The 21297-nt window shown below is 35.6% G+C and overlaps 1 protein-coding gene across 4 annotated transcripts in view; it reads right to left on the bottom strand.

Moving 5' to 3' along the window:
- The window catches only part of LOC102219363 (discs large homolog 1-like protein), a 132398-nt gene extending 111273 nt beyond the window's left edge, over positions 1-21125 (bottom strand). For 2 of the 4 annotated variants that reach the window (XM_023339928.1, XM_023339927.1), the window contains exons 1-4: positions 20731-21125; positions 19131-19301; positions 8723-9488; positions 7850-7946 (exon numbers count right to left, since the gene is read on the bottom strand). In XM_023339928.1, the coding sequence (XP_023195696.1) occupies positions 7850-7946; positions 8723-9488; positions 19131-19301; positions 20731-20749 (1053 nt within the window). In that variant the 5' untranslated portion in view covers positions 20750-21125. The remainder of the gene's footprint in view (positions 1-7849; positions 7947-8722; positions 9489-19130; positions 19302-20730) is intronic. The other 2 variants (XM_023339929.1, XM_023339926.1) reach the window with 2 other exon arrangements.
- Positions 21126-21297: the final 172 nt, after the last annotated feature.

A 21297-nucleotide genomic window follows, 5' to 3' on the forward strand; every position in this document is an offset into this window, starting at 1 on the left:
TTAGTCATCCACCTAATGGGATCAGGGTGGCTGTATAAATGATTGTAGTTTCCTTCCAACTACGGATAAGCAGAGCTCGGTAGTAACTAGTTACATTTACTCAATTACAATTACTTGAGTAATTTTATTATGAAGTATTTCTACTCTTACTTGAGTAAAATATCTGGATTTTCTACCCATTGAATGAAAAACCAACATGTTTAACCAAAAATTCATCGGACACAAACACACACTTGCAGTTTCTGTTAAAGTTTCATAAGTTTTTTACTGAAAGAAACTGATTTGGAAACAATTTTTTTTGCCAATAATTTTTTGTTGTTTATATGAATTATTGTAATTTCTGTCCTTAAAATACCAAAATATCCACTTAACTTTATATTTATATTTGTAATATTAGATTGTAAATCTGCATAGTACTGCATTAAACAGACTTTGTATGAAGTGTGTGGTTTCTCTGAAACAGTTAGCAAGGTGCTAAGCTAAGTGAATCCACAACTTCCGCACCGACTAATGAGCTTCAGTTACTCAGCTGTTCTTAGCCAGAATCGCTGCTGCACACAACCTCTGACACAGTTCCTAAAAAACTGGATAAGATTCTGTATTTTGATGCCCCAAAATGTGCAATTTTGCTTAAGGAAATAAGTAGTTGATGTCTCCTTCTTTGAACTGAATCTGACTGAGTCAAGTGCCTTTATATGCACTGCAAAAACAGAAACATTTTGTCTAGGTTCTACAATAAATATTGAAATTATGCCTGTCACAATAACAAATTTTGCTGGACGGTAGATTGTCCCAGAACTTATTGCGATAAATATTGTTGACAATTTTCAAGTAATTCTCAAAGACCAATAAACTAAATTTTAATGAACATTTAAATGCTGGAACAGAAAGACATTTTAAATATCCAAAATAAATAAACAAAACAACAGAAACAATAAATCAAACAACTTATGAAGTCTCTTTCTACCAATTTTGAAACCAAATTGAAGACCTATTTTGGTAGAAAGAGACAAGAGAAAAACAATAAATCATGCAAATGAAAATGATTGAGATCGTTTTAATTTATTATGCGATTAATAGATTTATTATTTATTGTGACAGACTTTACAAGTAACTTCTCAGCAAGACATAGGAGCTTTTTTTAAGTAAATAATTCCTTAATATTGACGAGAAAGTTCTAGTTCCATTGGCAGATTATTTTTATTTCACTTATTTCACAAGTGAAAGGCACTGTGACGTTACCTAGCAACACCAGCCAAGCCCAGCCCGTTACCTAGCAACCCAGTTCTAGTTCCACTGGAAGATTATTTCACTTTTTTCTAATGTTATAAGTGAAACAATCTGCGTGAGGAACTAGTAATTTTTCATTAATATTAAGGAATTTTTAACTTAAAACAAGCTAAAAAGTTACTTGTAAGTTAGTTTTGCCTTATGCCAGGTATATTTAGGTATCTGCACTAGAAACATAAGAATACATTGCAAAAACAGAAAATCCTACCAAGTATTTTTGGTCAGGTTTATAGCGTAAATATCTTAGTAAATTTGAAAAAAGACAAAACTAACTTACAAGTAATATTTTAGCAAGTAATAAAGGCTTGTTTTAAGTCAAATATTCATTAATATTGATAAAAAACTCCAAGTTTCACTGGCAGATTATTTCACTTATAACATGGGAAAAATGTCTTGCTACAAGTACAATAATCTGCAAACGGAACTAGAAAATTTTCATGAATATTAAGTAATTATTGACTTAGAACAAGTCCCTATATCTTGATAAAAAAGTTACTGTTAAGTTAGTGTATCCCATTTCAAGTGTACCAAGATATTTGCACTGGAAACTAGACCAAAAATACTTGGTAAGATTTTCTGTTTTTGCAGTGTGACCTTTGCTGTGTTCAGATGAGATGTGATAATTGATACCTGACCCTTTACCCTAAACCCCATTTTAAAAAAATCCTGACATTGTCAACATGTAAATATTAAAACAGAAACGTGTTTCATGTAAAATCAACTCATTTAAAGCTAAATTTAAAAAGCACAATGCATGAAATTCCTAATTTTTTTCATCATTCATATTATAAAAACTAAAAAATAAAAGGACTAAATTAAATTTTTAAACCAAACAAATACATTACATTGTCTGAAGAAGTAGAGTTGCTGTGCTCCATCTTTAAAAGTAGCGCCCATGCATGCTGGACCAGCAGGTAAATCCAAAGCCTCGTCCCGGATTTTTTCTTTACTTCACAAATCCTTTAAGACTTTTCATCTTTTCTCTCAAGTTTTTATAGATCGAGGTAAAATGAGTCTTACATGCCTTTGTTAGTCCTACTCCAGAACCAGATCTCTTGTTTGCATCTCGTTTGGAGGTTCTGTTCCCCATTAAATCATGAGTTGGTTGTTTCCCCTCCTCCAAGTCCCATCACAACGCCAGTCGGATAAAAGGTCAGCTGCAGTGGCACAGGGTGTCATATTTTGGCAAAATGAAGTTTAAAAAAGCCAAATAAAACTGAGTACGCAGCAACGTCATACAGTAAAAGTCAGTGTGCATTCGTCTCTATTTTTTGCTTTTTGTCCGTCCTCAAATAGCTCCACCTTCGTAAAGTCTATTAGGAGCCTAAGGTAAGCCTCTTAGGAGGAACTCCAGCACTCCTGATGAATAATGGGACAGTGACAGAAAGGCCAAACAGCAATTACCGATAAAACCAGAGCTGCATTTAAGACTCGCCAAATCAAAGAGGGAAAGAGGATTGGGAAAGAAAGAAAGAATATTTACTGAGAATGAGTCAAATACCAAATATTGTAGAGATAAAATCAAAAAATATTCACTGCAAAAACAGAAAAGTTTATCATTTTTGGCCTAGTTTCTAGTTCGAATATCATATCACACTTCAAATAAGACAAAACTAACTTATAAGTAACTTTTCAGTCAGATATAAAACCTTCTTTCAAGGGAATAACTTCGTAATATTGTTTAAATTTTCCCAAGTTTTAAGGGAAATAATCTGCCATTGGAATTAGTAATTTTTTAATCAATATTAAGGAAATACATATTTAGCTCCTATATCTTACTAAAAAGTTACTTTTAAGTTAGTTTTGTCTTATTTCAAGTGTAATATGATATTTTTACTAGAAACTAGACCAAAAATACTTGGTAAGATTTTGTGTTTTTACAGTGCTGAGTTTAAAAGCAGCCAGGATTTAGTAATCGTTAGTTGTAAACTGGTTTGTGGGTCCTCTGCCTTCTTCCAGAGCTAACTTTAAACAACCAATCAGAGCCAGGAGGCAGCTCTTAGCACTGCCAATCACCCTCTTGCAGCTAGCATAGCCTGTTGTGAATGCTAAGGCTAGTTAGCATATCCACTGATGACGACAGATACATAAATTTCCTGTAATGGAGAGTTGCTTCTCTGCCTTCAGCACATTTAGCAGCGACTACATGAGATTGATTGACAGCACCAAGTCCCACCTCCTCACTCTGACTGGTTGTTTTTGGGCAGGAGCAGTGCCTTTCTTCAGACAACAACAGTAGCACTGAGTTGAGGTTGATTAGCTCAATCTTTTCACAGATTATCCGTCTCATAACACGACATAATGACAGTTTTAACAAATATGTAAAAACCATATTTTTATAAAGTCACATACTACAACTTTGCTGTTACACTAGAAACGTGTAAAAGTTTGAAGTAAACTCAGCTGCGACGGTTTCCTGCAGTAATCTCAGTGTCTTGACCTCAGTCATCACCCTCTCATTTTTAATCCATTACCTTAATCAGGTAAACCAGATTAAGCGAATGAATGTGAGATGAAATCCCTGCTGTCTTTTTCAAGACTCGCAAGGTTAGTTCAGAAAAGTCCACTGGCAAGATTAATGGGTTAGGGGGCTTAGTGGAGCAATCCGTGGTTTTCAAGGTCACAAAAGTTGCCGTCTTTAACCTTGCCGGATCAGTATGGCAATGCACCAACGAGATAACATTGTGTTATAAAAAAATATGCAACTTGTGTGTGCAAATGCTAGTTGCTAATACAACAGGTATCAGAAAAATATTTTACTGTATTGATGCATTCTCAAAAATAGTTTAATTTGTTACTCAATAAATGTCAAATTTTAAGCTTGGCTTATGGAAGTTTAACAATTTTTCTTGATTTTTTAAAATGATCTACAACATCATTATAAGTCTATTTTATCATAAATCATCAAAAGAATAATAAAAGAGGGTACATAGGTGCTTAATATTACAGGTTATTAAATTAATTTCCATCCTGTTTTTGCGATGTTTTCTATCCTTCAGAGATCAGTCAACTGGTGCGATCCCATCGGGTCAGGCAGTCTTTTGTTTGTCCCGTCAACCCAGTTTATTGCCTCTTGGGAAGCCATATGTTGTCAAACTGACAGCTAAACAGCAGCTCAAAATTTGCTTTAGCTTTGCTAAAAGCAAAATCTGTTTCTTTGAGATAGAAAGACTGAAATTAGAGCACATGTGTCAAACTCAAGGCGCAGGGACCAAACCTGGCGCGCCGTAGCCTTTTATGTGGCCCTCTAGGCTCCAAATTACATCAATAATCCCTTCAGTTTTTCACAAATCTGCAAAATGCACACGAAATCAACAAATCTCCACATAGTCTTTTGATTTCACTTTAAATGTTCTCAAAATTGGTGAAAAACGTTGAGTTTAAGTGACTGCTGCCTCAGCTTTCCTTGATATCAAGTTATAGTCCGTAAATAATCCGGCGAGTAATAAAGTCACATTTAACATCACACATTAGTGCAAATATTGTAAAAATTCCTTACAAATATTTTGAAATTGGCATCACAAAATCTGCAAAAACAATCACAAAATCCTGGAGGAGCAGCTATTTATTGATATTTTAACAGTTTAATTTTTTATCAATATACTCTGGCATAACTGGCCCTTTAAGAACATTCAGATTTTCTGCCTGAGTTAGAGCAACAAGTAAACAGTTTGTTCCCAATTAAATTGGGCTAATTTGACTCATCAGGTAAACCTTTGTGTATTTGCTATGACACAGTAAATACACTAAATCTTACCAAATAATTTTGGTTTAGGTTCTACACCTGAAATAAGACAAACATAAAATTTACTTTTTAGCAAGATATAGAGGCTTGTTTTAAGTAAATATACTTTTTAATTGATAAAAAAGTACAAGTTTCAACACAAGTGAAATAAAGAAGTGAAATAAACTGCCAGCGAAACTAGAACTTGGTTGCTAGGTGACGGGCAGGGCTTTGCTGAGGTTGCTAGGTAACGGCGCAGTAGTAGTTGTGAAATAATCTACCAATGGAACTAACACTTTTTCATCAATATTAAGGAATTGTTTACTTTAAACAAGCCTCTACATCTTGCTGAAAAGTTACTTTTAAGTTTGTTTTCTTTTATTTCAAGTGTACGAAGATATTTGCTCTAGAAACTAGAAAAAAATACTTCCTTACACAGGGAAGGAAGTAATTTTGGTTTTATCAATATATTCTTAGATAATACAACAACATAAACTTGTAAGTTTTGCAATCATTGGATAAATTCAAGTCTTCGCCTGGTTTGAAAGTTCATGTCTCACCTTCGTAGTGAGGATGCAGATGCAGTCCATCCTCACCAGTCTGCTTGGCTAACTTTCACCAAATCATCTCCCAGGACCAACTTCCTCATCCTGACAGCTTTTGTTTCTCTTTGCCGTCTCTTTGTCTTTGTTTTTTTTTTATCCCTCAGTTTCTCTTGACCCCGTTTCTCCACCTGTCCTTTCATCAGAGCGGTCAGCTAAATCAAAGGCCGCCTCGGAAACATGGCAACCACAGCGTAGCATCTCCACCCGCTCTCTGGTTTCTCAGCTGCCGTCTTCGGTTAATGGCAGCCGGTTTCCACATTCTGACCTCGCAGAGGAGCACACGGCTCAGAAATAGATTTATCTGTGTATATAAATATACATCCGCGTACGCACGCCAACCAAACTCAGCAGATAAAAAAAAAAAAAGAAAACAGGCGGCATCTAGAGACTGGTGCACACACATGGATGAACAGGCAAACACTCGCAGACAGACGTGTACACAGACATGAGCGCATGCAAAAACTCAGATACTACACACACACACATACACACCACTCTCCACTGCTTTATCAGGTCAAGTCTCTAGTAGAAGTGGGGGTTAGATAGAGTGAACAGTGACAGCAGTATAGCAAAGATGCTCTACTTTCAACTTTGTTGGTAGAAATGATCTTGAGGCCCCTTAAGACGCAAAAATCTTCACACAGTGATGTAAATTTTATTTCCTGGCATGTTTTTAGTCACACATCATTAATAATAATTTTGATTGGAAGTCAATAATTTAGTTTATTTTACTAATTTAATTTATTTCTGTTTATTCGGATGTTTTTCAGAAAGCTAGAATATTAATTTTAGACATCAAGAGCATTAACTTAGACATTTTAAGTCTAAGTTAAAAAGACTTAGACTTTTTAACTTAGTGCAAAAATATCATCAGTATTTTTACTGCAAAAATATCATCAGTTCTTTATTTTCTAAAATGTCGAGTACACGAACTCAACAACTGAACATGACTTATTGCTCAATCTGCAATTTTTGAGTCTAGTACCTCTCATCATTTTCTTGGCAAATCTCAAATGATAAAAAATGCACAAAATTTTGGAGATTAATTTCAGAAATTTCCTAGAAAAAACATGGACATTTCTTAGCTCCAAAGCTAAACAAATACTCAGACATTTTTAGACTAATCTAAAATTTCCACATGTCCAATTCTCATGATATTTTTGCTGTTTGTTCAACTTTCATTTTTCCTTCAGTCGCCATGTTTTGATAAAATTCTCCATAGACGTGAATCTCAATTAGCAATAATGTTTTGTGGCTTACACTCATTGTGTCTGCTGCAAAACTGTCAAGTATTTTTTACGAATGCGTAGCAGATAATATGGCCATAAAATATCTAAAAAGTTTTTTTATTGGTTTTATATAATTCTCCAAATTGTCTGAAATAAATTTTTTGTAGTTGCAAGTTACAAACTACAAAAACTTGCAGTTTGTAATTGCAACTACATTTGCTACATTTCCTGCTCAAATGTAGCAGGAAGAAACACATAATTTTTTTTTTATCTCTGATTGAGTTTATATATTTGAGTTTCATTTTTTTACACTGAATTACGGCATAACATTATTTTGTTAATGATGTTCTAATTTAGTGAGGGTGCACCTGTATTTTTCATTATTTTAATCATAAATGAAAGATTGGTCAATCTGTGAATCCTCAGAAACTATATTAGATCTTATAGTGGAACTAAAAGAAAAAGTTTCTCAAGAAAAGTTTCTCTTTCTGGTTATAATTGAATCTGAGCAGCACATAAATGTCAACAATTCAGACCAGCAGGAGCAGATATCTTTTCACAGATATTGTTAAAATAATTTAAAAAGTACACCTTAGATAAGAAATACAAATAAATCCCAAGCCAAATCTCCAGAAACAGCATCATGTCAAAACTCAATGTGCATACAAAACCAGCGACACTATTTCCATTAATCCTCCAACATTTCTTTCTTTTTTTTTTTTTGCATTATACTAAACCATATTATCGTATGAAAGTGTTCTGGCACCACTTGCCATGTTACATAATGTAATGCAAGCCATGAAAATGCAATTGTGTAATAACAGCCAGCATTTTGCAAAGGAATGAAACAGAAAAGAGAACTCTGAAAAAAGAGATGAATGTTTGGTTTTTCTGGAAGCAAATCATAATCAAACTCTCTGAGCTCGCTCTTCAAGCTTCATCGGTGAGTTACTTTCTCCACGTTTCCTTCAGCACAGACACAGAATGAAGAATTGGCTTACCCTGTTTGTGGCCAGTGGGGCTGCGGGCGACTTGGAGCGGGTTGGTCCGTAGCCGGGGCTATCACTGGTAGCCTTTCCCTGCCCAGGGCTGGTTGGACTGGAAACAGAAAGAAGAAAGAAATTTCAGCGCATGAACTCACCAAGGTTTTTAAAGTTAATTAAAACTAACAAAATAACAAAAACTCAAATTAAAAACAGATTTTTGTTATAAACAAAACCGGCAATTAATGGCAAAAAATTTAAGAGGAACTGTATCATGCTTTTATAGAACTATCTGAAACATACTGAAGTTATTTCCTTTGTTTTCGTGTTTTTTGAAGCCACACACACACACAAAAGGTTTACATCAAAATACGATTCGCCATACTCATCCTCATCTTACTCTAATCTGTAAAATGGCGGATGTTGGGAGAAAACGCCCGTCAGTTATTGTTCAACAATAGTTGAATACATTTTTTAAAAACTATATTCAGCTTAAATGTATTTAAAATCTTCTGTTGAGTAGTCATTACCTAATTGAGGTGTAAAATTACAATATTTTGACTTTTTTAAACATAAAGTGTTGTTGTCAGTTGCTATGGAAACGTGTCTGCATGTAGCTTAGTCGACACAGAGAGCGAGAAAAAAGTGGTCTACTAGCTTAAGTAGCTAGTACAGAACAGGACAGTTTTCTATTTGATTACTCAATTAATCTACAGAATAATTGATTGATTACTCAATTACTAAAATAATCGTTTACCACAGCCCTAGTAATATTACATCTTGGACGACTGTTTCTTTTTGTTAAATGTGTCCTACAACTCATTAGCAAAACTGTCAACAAATGTATTACTACCACTGCTCAACAGCAAGGAAATAAAAGTGCTAGCATACCTAAGAGGAAGTCCTTTGCTTTGCTTTGCTGAAGGACTTGTTGGACTTTTGCTCTCGAATGAGAATTTTCTATGACTGGGGCTCGTTGGACTTTTACTTGCATTGATGACGCTCGTTCTTGGATCTTTATTGATGGAAGCAGCTGCAAAAACTCCAGCTCCCGAGCCTGTATTTAGACTGGGACTGATGGTTGGAGTGATGCTAGTAGGAGTAGCTTTATCTGGAGTGGTTGGTGACACAAGACCCTGGATGGTGCTGGAGACGAGCGCAGAGACAGTCACCAGATTCAGGTCTTTAGAGGCAGCTGGGCTTTTTGGGTTTGTTGTACTCTGTGACTTTGCGTCAGTGGCATGCGAGTTGGTTCCATTTTGAGATGGTTTAGTGGGAACATTGGGAGTTTCCACACTGCTGACAGTAACACTGGAAGGCGAGGCAGCAGAGGGTGAAGAGGGTTTGGAAATAACCAGCTCTGCAGACTTAGAGCTTTCTGGTTGGACTGGTGGAGGAGGAGCACGGTACTTTACTTTGGCGGGGTGAGACTGTGGTATGCTGGGCTGTCTTGTAGGAGAAGATGATGCTTTTGTAGGCACTCCATCTTGGTTAGGTAGGGAGGTGGATTTGATAGACTTGGTCTTGCTAGGTTTGGATGGTTCTCCAGAGGCAGAGGGACTCGAAGGACTTACTGGTGATTGTTCTGCTGGAGCTGGAAGTTTCTCAGAACATTGAGTGTCCTGCAGGATTGTCACCTCGTAGAACTCCTGTATATCTGTGGAGATATTAGAGCTTTGAACAATGACTAAAGAATTAATGAAACAGTTCATAAGGAGTTATAATAATTATAATAATAAACACCAGGGGTTTCCCCGAGAAAACTTGCTAAGCTCAGTGGTAGAGGCTTAATCTGTATAGCATATTCCAGCAGCAGGGTGCTTCAAAGTGTTTTATATAATAAAAACAGAAAACTACAAAGTTATAAAGAAAACCCCATACAGTCAACAACTGAACACATTATATTCTGATGAGTGCCAAAATTATACACATCAAATACGTTGGTCAATGTATACCAGAGTTTTATTTTAACAATATTATAGATGGCTTCCGGTTATGGCGTCTTACTGAGCAGCTGCGGGGCTCTGAGCTCCGACCAATATACCCTGCATTTAGATATCTAGACCACTGCTAAGATATTTTCCGTACGAGCAAACTCCCTGGGATTCAATTCAACCTGCCAAGATGCCGATTAAACACAAATTAAAAGCGAAAACAACCAGCAAAGAGGGATCCGACGCTGGAAGCGAAGCGGAAACCGATACATGGAGGAGGCTAACGCTAGCTCCCTGACCTCTGAAGCTAACCTCCTGGAAGCTATCCAAGCCTTGAAAACTCACTTTACCAGGCAACTACGGGAGATTATAACTTCAAATCAAGAAATTAAAGACACAGTTGGAGTATTCCTCGAGAGGTTTACCTCTGCAGAATCCCGCATTAGCAGCCTGGAGGACGGCGTCGCCTCGTTAACAGGCAAAGAAGCGACCATACAAAAGAAAACCCAGGATCTCGCTTTGAAGGTGGACGAGCTTGAAAACAGAAGATCCAACCTGAGACTCGTGGGTTTACCCGAGAAGACAGAGCAAGGGGACATCGCTGCTATTCTGCATCCACCTGGCTGTTGGAGGTCCTGGGGCGGGACGCGTTTCCATCCCCCCCTTTATCGAGCGGGCCCACAGGCTGCAGGGCCAGAGAGCTCCAGGCCGCCCGCCACGCGTGATCATCGTGAAATAACTAAACTACCAAGACAAGATGAGGGTGATGACTGCAGCCCGTCTGAAAGGAAAGGTGATGTACAACGGCGGCCATGTGATGTTCTTCCCTGCTATCCGCGGATGTGGTGAAACAACGGAAACAAAACGACCGGGTGAAACAACAACTCCGTAATCTGAATATAAACTTTGGACTGATATTCCCAGCAAAGATGAGGATTTTCCACCGCGGTAAAAGCTTCCTCTTCCACACGCCAACGGAGGTGGAGAAATTTATACGGGAAACAAAACAAACTGACGGGTAACCACATTTACACGCCAGATGGCGCCAGCGAGGTTTAATAAGGATCAATACTCCAATTGATCGGTGATCCTGGACAATACACGTTTCCACTAAGTCTCCCCCTCTTAGCGGTGGGGAATAAGTTTTAGATACCATGGTCGGGGTTCGCAGTTTAAGGTTGAGGTGCAAGTTGTTTAAGGAAACGTTTTTTCTGCTCCTGTTGTTCTGGGATCAGTAGCAAAGCCAAGTCACAGAATAGAGGGGAAGGGAAGGTGGAGATTCCCACTGGTGGGAAATCTCAGGAAAGTCTTTTGTGTTTGTAAATGTTCAGTGTTATCAAGGTGCAATGTTCTTCAAGTTGTACATTTCAAGTTCCTACAGTTGAGACAAAAACAGAAAGAGCTGATAAATGGACATTAAGCAGAACTGAGTCCATTGTTGATGTGATCTCCTGGAATGTAAGAGGCCTTAGGAAATTGATCAAACTCAAAAAAGTCATGAATAGACTTAAACAATACCATCCAAAAGTGATTTTTATCCAAGAAACACATTTACTTACAAACCAAGTTGCACGTCTAAGAAGAAGATGGACAGGTCAAGTATTTTCCAGCTCATTTTCTCCACATGCTGGGGGCGTGGCAAAACTTATTCATAAATCTTTACCTATATGTATAAAAAGGACCATCATAGATCCTGCTGGGAGATTCATAATAATCCAAGCCTCACTGATTTACCAAAACTTGATTTTGGTTAACCTGTATGGTCCTAATATAGATGACCCTGATTTCTACAATAATTTATTTCTCTCTATTACAGCTTTCCACAGTGATGTGATCTTTGGTGGAGATTTTAACTGTACTTTAGATCCTAATCTCGACCGATCGGGTCTAGATTTGTCCCACCCTAAAAGTAGACGGGTTATACAACATTTTATGTCTGAACTAAACTTAAGAGATATATGGAGAGTACAGAATCCAACAAAGAAAGAATATTCTTGCCACTCAACTACCCATAATAGCTATTGTATTCTATAGCTATGTATAGATTATTTCCTAATTTCAAACTCCTTGCTTACCAGAATTGAAAGTTGTGCCTACAAAAGCATATTGATCTCTGACCACTCACTATGCATGCTTAAATTTTCACCCTTAATTGTGTTTAATCCTATCTGGCGATTAAAACCCCACTGGTTGCAAATGCCCAAATTTCTGAAATATATTGAGATAAATATTAATGATTACTTCAGCCTTAATAAATCTGAGACTACAGCAGCTATTAGATGGGAAACCTTTAAGGCTTTTATACGGGGTCAGATGATAAGGTACACAAAAAATAAAGCTAATAAAACTATCATGGAGATGCTAAAACTTGAAGAACAAATAAAAGAGACTGAGCTGGAGATAAATCTAAAGGGTTCTAAAGAAAAGCAACAAGAACTACTAATGAGAGCAAAATATGACAAACTATCTACTAACAAAGCTTCATCAGAGATATTCAGATTGAAACAATCCTACTACGATCAGGGAGAGAAGGCAGGAAAACTTCTAGCGTGGCGCATTAAAGCTTTGCAGAATGAGAGGGCAATAAATGAAATTACAGCTGCAAATGAAAACACTATTGATCCTCAAAAAATTAATGATCTCTTTAAAGATTATTACTCAAAATTATATACGTCTAAAGGGCACAAACCACAAGCATCACTTGACTCCTTTCTTAATTGTGTAAACATCCCCACACTTAGTGAAACAGCTAAATCAGAACTGGATATGCCAATATCTATAGATAAACTCTCAAATGCAATAGATAAATTAAAATCAGGAAAATCACCTGGTCCAGATGGGATTCCTTTGGACCTATGTAAAATATTTAAAAATGAACTACTCTATAATATGCTATTAGAAAGTTATACCATTAAAGAATTACCTCCTTCCTTGTGAAATCCGATCATAACAGTTCTACCTAAACCTGGGAAATCTCCCACTAGATGTGAATCTTTCTGACTAATCTCACTTATAAACTCTGATGCCAAAATAATATCTAAAGTTCTAGCAAATCAGGCTTGAGAAATTTTTACCATCCCTTTCTGACCCTGATCAGAACTGATTCATAAAGGGGCGGCGAGCTCACCACGGTATCCGTCATGTTCTGAATATAATTCATGCTAAATATGAACATCCTGATACAGCTTTGCTTTCACTTGATGCAGAAAAAGCATTGGATAGAGTGGAACATAATAATCTACAAAGTTCTCTCTCAATTCGGTTTTGGTAGTTATTTCATAAACTGGATTAAAATACTTTATAATAAACCCTCTGCCTCAGTTATAACTAATAACATTGTATCTAAATCATTTAATCTAGGTAGGGGACACGTCAAGGCCATCCCCTCTCACTCTCCTCTTTGTTCTGGGAATCGAGCCACTGGCTATTGCCATAAGGAAAAATCAAAACATACATGGTGTCAGAATAAAAAATACTGAATCTAAAATTGGACTATTTGCCGACGAAATTATTTTAATGTTGTCCAATCTAAATTGCTCAATCCCCCAACTACTTAAAACTATCAATGAGTTTAGTTACATTTCCGATTATAAACTCAACAAATCTAAATCCGTCATCCTATTTTTAAATCAGGCTGAAAGAAACAATCCTCCAATTCACACAACATTTCAGGTGGCAAAAGACAGCCTTACTTATTTAGGCATAAAAATTACTCCAAACATAGATGATCTGGTTCAGGCAAATTACACGCCGGTGGTTAATTCAATAATGGAATCACTTGATAGATGGTCTACCTTACCTATATCTATGATTGGCTGTATAAATATTCTCAAAATCAACGTTCTCCCTAAATTCCTATATCTTTTCCAGGCTATCCCTCTTAATCCTCCCGACGTTTTTTTTTTTACAAAAATTCAGACCATCCTAAATAACTTCATTTGGAACAACAGACGAGCCAGATTATGTTTATCATTATTATATCTTCCATATGACAGAGGAGGGCTCGGTGTGCCAAATTTCAAGTGGTATTACTGGGCTGCTCAGCTCTCTAGTGGATCCTGCTGGTTTTCAGCAGCTGATCTGTCGTGGGTAAATATAGAAAATATAAATACCACTCCCTTATCCATAAATTTATATCTATACTCAAGGAAATGCAAAGAGTTATTAAAAAATACTTCTAACCCATTTGTTAAAAACACTATCCGAGTATGGTATGATGTACATAAATTCAAAATGAAATACCAACAATATCACAATTCTCCCCGATCTGGGGCAACATGACATTTGAACCAGGTAGGAAAGACATGGGTTTTAAAACATGGTATGCTAAAGGTTTATGCCAAATTTCAAATTTATTTGATAAAGGGATTATGATGATTTTTGAAGATTTGAAACAAAAATTTGAAATTCTAAGTAAACAATTTTTTAAGTTTATGCAAATCAGAAGTTTTGTCTTGGGTACTCAAAAGTCTCTAACATTACCTAGTTTTACTTCTATAGAAGAACTGGCAACAAATTACCATTTTGAAGAAGGACCTAATATCCTGCTTTTATAACATCATCAGAGACAGAATCCCAGACATCCTCACAACACAAAAGACTGGCCTGGTGTGAAGACTGGAAATGTAATATATCAGTAGAGGAATGGCAGAGGGCCTGTCTGAAGGCACAGACACAATCTATTAATACTCAATTTAAGTCAATCCAATACAAATGGTTGATGAGAACATATGTTACTCCAACATTACTAAGTAAATTTAATTCCAACATCCTAGATACATGTGCTAAATGTGGAGAAAAAGACAATTTGATTCACTGCCTTTAGGAATGTCCTGAGATTCAGAATTTTTGGATAAAATTTCACTTACTGTCGGTACTAAACTCAATCCCTGTCCTGGTTGTGTGTCTTACGAATTTTTCCCACTTAAACTCAAATAAGCAAGGTTGATCAAAAGTCCATAATTTATTGTTTGGTGCAGGCTAAATATAGTATAGCCAGGTCCTGGAAATCTGTAACCAGACCCCAATTAAAAACTTGGATGTCTACATCATCAAGCTCTCTTGCCTTGGAGAAACTCACCTTTATGATTAAGGGTAAATATTGTGTGTTCAAAAAGATATGGGAAAAGTTTTTGCTATTCTTGGAAAATATAAATACTCATAATGTCGATTGACTGAATGTACTCTAGCTAATTTTACTTATGTTTTTATTGTGGTGAATGTAAGTCTGTTATCTTCATCTTAAGTCCAAATATATTCACTTGCTCAAAAAATGTATGAAACTGAAACACTGATGTTGGGATGCCTAGAACCAGGAAGGACGATGCCATCACCTCATACTTAGCTTGTGGACTGAGATTAAATCTCTTGGACTAAGTCTCAACCTGAGATAACAAACTTAAAGTACTCTGTCTCACTGCAATCAACTAAAGTTTGTCACCTTGAATGTTTAAGTTGTTAATGTGTTTTCTTTTGGTTTTGTTAGGTGCTTTGTGCACTTGTGAGTTATTTGTCTGTGTGTCTCTTTTGAAATGTAAAAGACAATAAACAGATTTTTGAAAAAAACAATATTATATATGTGAAGTTTGTCCAAATTTGTTTATTTATTCTTTGAATTGATTTTATTTAATCCTGAAGCTGTTTCTCCAGACTTTTGCTAAAAATGTATCAAAGTTCTGTTCTGCTGCTCTTGACAGTTGGCGGTTACCATAGCAACCAGCGACCTACAGCTCCTCCCCTTTTGTTCTGTTGCCCTCGGTAACTGTGGTATGTATTAGGATCAGCTTTGTGTTTTCTTTACAAATGTTATATTTTAACACATATTTTATTAGAGACAAATTTAATCATTTACAGAGTTTCATGAGTAATTTTGCCATGTTTTGTATACGTCTAACTTATAATCAATGTTGCACTTTTTACCTATGTTTATTTTTACAAATATTAACTGCTGTTAACTTGCTAACTCCTCACTGAGAGTTGTTGGGTTGTAGTTTGTTTAGGGTTATTTTTGTATTTTATTTAGTGTATAGGGGCAGAAGCTGCTGGGCTGAGGTTAACCTCCAACTTGATTTCCTCAGTGTTTTGGCTGTTTTGCAGCAGCCAAACATGTTTTTGAGTTAACAAATGTTTAAAGTTGACAGGAAATGTGAACATATCACTAGGTTCTTATGTTACTGGAAGACTTTTGCACATTTGTTTTACATATTTGTTCAAACTTACATGATGCTCGCCAGGCTTATAAAACACTGAGGGAAACACCATTGTTTTATTTCAAACTGGCTACAAAAGAAAGTACAGAGTCCTTTCCTTCTTAGAACAAACTCAAAGCCAGATCACATCTGCTAATCACTCACCTTTCAATTAGCAAATGTCATACTGAGCTTTATGGTCAAGCTGCTTTAGCTTCCTCACCTTCGCTGCTCCTTCTTACAAGCCTCTTTGCAATCATGGTGTTCTCTGTCAGATTTAGTCACGGTGATGGCTGCTGTTCTCTCTTCTGTTCAATTCCTGCACAACTTAAGCAGGATCTGTGCTATTACTCCTCCAGCCTCAAATACTTTACATATGATCATTCACTAAAGGGCCAAACAAAGGGCCCACAAATGGATACACTGTGCAATAAAGGTAACTGGTATCACAGTTTTAAGATAAGAGTAGCAATAATTTTACTGTCAAAGCATCAGAGTTGGGTAGTAACTAGTTGCATTTACTTGAGTAACTTTTATTTAAAATGTACTTTTAGGAGTACTTTTACTATGCTGTACTTTACACTTTTACTTGAGTAATTTAATTAGGAAGTATTGCTACTCTTACTTGAGTAAAATTTCTGGATTTTCTACCTACTGAGTGAAAAACAAATATGTAGATGCTTCTAAAGGGGATGCAAATAAATAATGTTTTCTTTTGTTGTAAGCAATTTCTGCAACATTAGAATACAAAACAGAGATCTGGGTTATGTGCAAATATACCCGTCACAATAACAAACTTTTCTGTATGATAAATTGTCCCAGAAGTTATTGTGATAAACGATAATATTGTTGTTTTGAGACCATTTTCAAGTAATTATGAAAGAACACATTCTGAAAGATCAAAAAACTTTAACTTCTAATGAACTTTTACACTGGAACGGAAGACATTTTAAATATAAAAAATAACAAAACAACAAATAAAATTAACTATATAGTCTCTGTAAACAAAATTGTCCTTCAGAAAATAAATACTGAGAATAAAATAAAACAATCTCTAAACATCTCGATATTTACACTTCTAGCCAAACAGAGATAGCTTGAGCACTGAGGCCCTCAAGTGTACAGATGGAATACTGCAACAAAAAGTTTTCATGTTTTCATACCGTCAAAGGAAAAGTTAAAACAGCTTCCGCTTATCTTATTAAAATTACTACACTGCAAAAACACAAAATCTTACCAAGTATTTTTGGTCTAGTTTGTAGTGCAAATATCTTATTACACTTGAAATAAGACAAAACTAACTTACAAATAACTGTTCAGCAAGATATAAGAGCTTGTTATGAGTAAATAATTACTTAAAATTGAGAAAGAAGTCAATTATTTCACAGTTTTGCCTAATTAGTGGAATAATCTGCCAATTCAATTAAATAACTCCTATATCTTGCTAAAAAGTTACATTTAAGTTAATTTTGTCTCATTTCAAGTGTAATAAGATATTTACTACAAACTAGACAAAAACACTTGGTAATATTTTGTGTTTTTTGCAGTACGGCCACTTTATGAATGTAGCAGAAGGTGTTAAAGTTGTAGGTTTTACTTCCCCTCCCTGTATGCATGCAAAGGCAATTAAGTAATAAATCGTCGCTCATATCAACAAAGCAAACTCCAAAAGGTTTGGTAACTTTTACAGCCTAGTAAGAGATAAAGAAGAGAAAGAAAGCAGTGATGCCATGAGGTTTTAGCAGAACATCTAGAAGAACGTCATACTTCTTCTCAGACTCATAATCACCAAGCAAGTGATGTGTTTGCATGTATTTGAGTATGTATATTTGATAGTACGGCATTGTATTTGCACTTAAAAAATACTAAACTTCTACTCTTTATTATGTTTGGTTCCCTCCTGGTGAAATATCTGTCTGAAATAAAATTCATCATCACCAACAACATAGACACACTCCTGGTTTGTGAAAAATTGAAGTAGGAGTTTTTAAAATAAGCTTTAGAAATTAGGGCTGAAACAATTAATTGTGATTAATTGAATTAATCGTCAACTAATTTATGATTGATTCATTAACTAGAGCACACAGACATTTGCTGAACATGTCAGTAATTAAGCAGAATCTAACCACATTTAATTTTTATTTGGGATTAATAAAATATTTTTGAATTTGAAATAAATAGCCAAGAGATTAACTGTACACTGTATTAATGCTAAATCAAGCTTTTCACTTGTTAGAAGTATTTTCTTAGCTGCAGATGAATCGTTTGCAATAAGTCATCAAGTGTTCATTATAGGAATTACAGAATTAAACTATAAAACATTTTCCATTATCATGATGCAACTTTAACACCAGAGAGGAAAATGAGTGAAAGGTGAGCGGCTTGTAAACAAACTACAAACATGTTTAGAAACATGCAAAAAGAGAAATTTGGTAGTGTAGGTGATGTAAAGTCAGATGCCTTCAGTAAGCGAGTCTGATCCTCTGACTGACCGGTTTTTACTTTAAATGGAGATATTCTTGTTTACACAATCAAATATTTTCACGCTATGAAAAACAGATGCCGTTTGTTAAAAGTTAGAACTAATGTACAGAAAATAACTTTGCAGCAATTTAATGCTAACTGGTGTTATTTTTAATGAGAGTAAAAATATTAAAGTATAGATAAAACAATATATTATTAAGATACACACATTTAAGATGAAGATGATAGACAGATAATAAATAAGTAAATTAAATTTCTGCCAAAAAAAAAAAAATTCTCAACTTTTCAAACTGAGAAGTTTTTTTTGTTTTTTCTAGAAAACTTCTGATATTAATCTCAAAATGTCAAAATTTTTTGGTGGAAATTTACTAATTTCTTTTATCAAGAAGATTTTTGACATTAATCTGAACATTTCAGAGTTTTTTTCTAGCAATTTTTCAACTTTTCAAACTCAGAAACTTCTGAGTTTAATTAATCTCAAAATTTGTGTTTGGTGTTTTTGTTGACAAAAATGTCCCCCTTTATTTCTTTCCATAATGAGCTTTTAATGCGCCATTGTACATATTTTTCCCCATTTATTTATGCATTTTTTCACAATTTGTCAGGATATTTTATGGTCTAAAACTCTTATTTCTAGATTTAAAAAAGGAAAAAATTATGCTCGTTCCTATTTGTTGTGCAAAATGTTCTTACCAAGAAGAGCGCTGAAGAGTTGACTTTGGAAGACGTTGATGACTCGGTCCAAAGACTGCGTCAGCTGACGGTCCTCCTCTGCAGAACCCTGTTTGCTCCGACTCTGGTTCTGCTGTCTCTGGTTCAGTTTGACCCGGTACTGCTGGAGCAGCTCCAGGGCCCGCTGGGCATCTTATAAGAATACATAAAATGTCACAAAAACGTGGACATTGCAACATAAGACCAAAAAATCCAAAGTAAAATAAGGAGATTATGCACTTTGCGTTAAAAGCCTTTATAAAACTGTAGATTATTGTGGTTTAAGAGGTGGATTGGATTAAATCTGGCTAAAATAATGTAATTATACACTCAAATTAAAATAAAACAAAGAGTTTTCTTAATTTATTTCACAAATTGGTTTCAAACTGATGTAAACTATCATTGTTTTAAAGTTATATTTACAAGAACAGCCTCAGTAATGTTTTTATTGAGGTGTTTCCAAATCTTTCTGTTGCCTGAAGACAAATGTCAATGTGGAGCAGTTCCTGCAAACAACTGGTCCAGCTGGAAAAAACAAACCTGTAAATGTGTGACCATTGAACTTTAGAAATAAAGTTTATTTTAGTATCCTGGGTTAATTTAATTTGACTTAAAATGCAAACGCATCGCAGTAATTTGAAATAACATTGAAAATTTTATTCAATTTAGTAGTTATAATCAAAAAGTAAAACATATAAATAGATTCGTTACACAAAGAGAAATATATTTAAAATATTTTACTTCTGATAACTTTGGAAATAGAACCCAAAACTTCAGTTTCTTGGAAAATTTTAAAATTATTATTTTTAGTAAAGAAAATGTTTTTTTCCCATCTTCTTTTTACCAAAACTTAAATGAATTGTTAAAAAGTTAGTCCAGGAATTGAAATGTTTGGTACAGTTGTTAGTTGCAAAGTCCTGCTGGAAAATGAAATTAGAATATTCATAAAGTGACGTCTAAAGTTTTATTTCCATTTTTTTTTACTTTATAAAACACAGTGGACTCCCCCAATCGTCAAACATTGGGCAACGTGGATTACAAATCTCTAAATTTACTTTGATTTGAAAACACCCAAACAATCCAGTCATGCTTGCTGTTTATGACATTTTCTCTGCCCTATTTTTTTCTTCCACTCAACTTTCCATTAATAAGCCTGGATACAGGACTCCGAACAACCAGCCTACCATGTAGGATTTTTTCGTCTTCGTTGTTGGTGCCATTTACTCTTGAATACAACTCAAACCTGCACTCTCCAACACGATAAGAGAGGGACAGGACGCGACCACAACAACATTTTTTGTCGGCTAAACCTTTATTACTCATATATCTCTGTAAATTGGAATCGTCAGCGTGAACTGCTAATGTGAAATAGCTTCTATTTACTTCACATGTCAGAGCAGTGAACCATAAACTGCGGGCGTTTCAGAAAAGTTTGTGCACCGGCGGAAAGAGAATCCGATCAACGCGACATTTTAAGAGCGCTAAAGGCGATTTATTTCCAACAGTTTGGAATAAAGAAAAGTTGAGCTGTAAGATGATAGTAAAACGAGAGGATATTTAATAAAAAACAGAGTTGAGTTACCTTTCTGTCGCACAGGCATGGTGACGGGCGCAGCGCAGCTTGTGCTGCTGTATCGGAGTGTGTGTGTGTGTGTGTGTGTGTGTGTGTGTGTGTGCGTGTGCGTGTGTGTGTGTTATTACAGATGTGTGCGTCTGTCCTGCCGCAGCCTTCCTCCAAACTGGGACACCGAAATGTCTCCGCAACAATTAGTCACTTAAAGCTAAAGGAAACTTCTTCAAAACAAACAAACAAAAACGCTGCTTTTCGCTGACATAAACGATAAAACACCTGAACTTAGTAGTCCGCCGGTAACGCCTGACTTTTATTATTTATTTTTTCTTTCGCTTTAAAGTCAGTCCCGGTCAAACTAGTTCTCCATTTCTTCATTCAGGTGTCTTGACGTGGTCCAACCGGTTTGGCCAACACACACACACTCACACACCCCGTCAGTAAAGAGGCTCTTTATAAGGAGCTTGTTGTCCTGCTGGTATTGTGATGTTAAACAGCTACATTGTGCGCAGTGGATAAACGCCCGATCTACTCCAGGGTGTGCGCTGGATCCACACCTAATCCACTCAGCAGAGTAAA

This window comes from Xiphophorus maculatus, chromosome 9, assembly GCF_002775205.1.
Source record: "Xiphophorus maculatus strain JP 163 A chromosome 9, X_maculatus-5.0-male, whole genome shotgun sequence".
Taxonomy (NCBI): domain Eukaryota; kingdom Metazoa; phylum Chordata; class Actinopteri; order Cyprinodontiformes; family Poeciliidae; genus Xiphophorus; species Xiphophorus maculatus.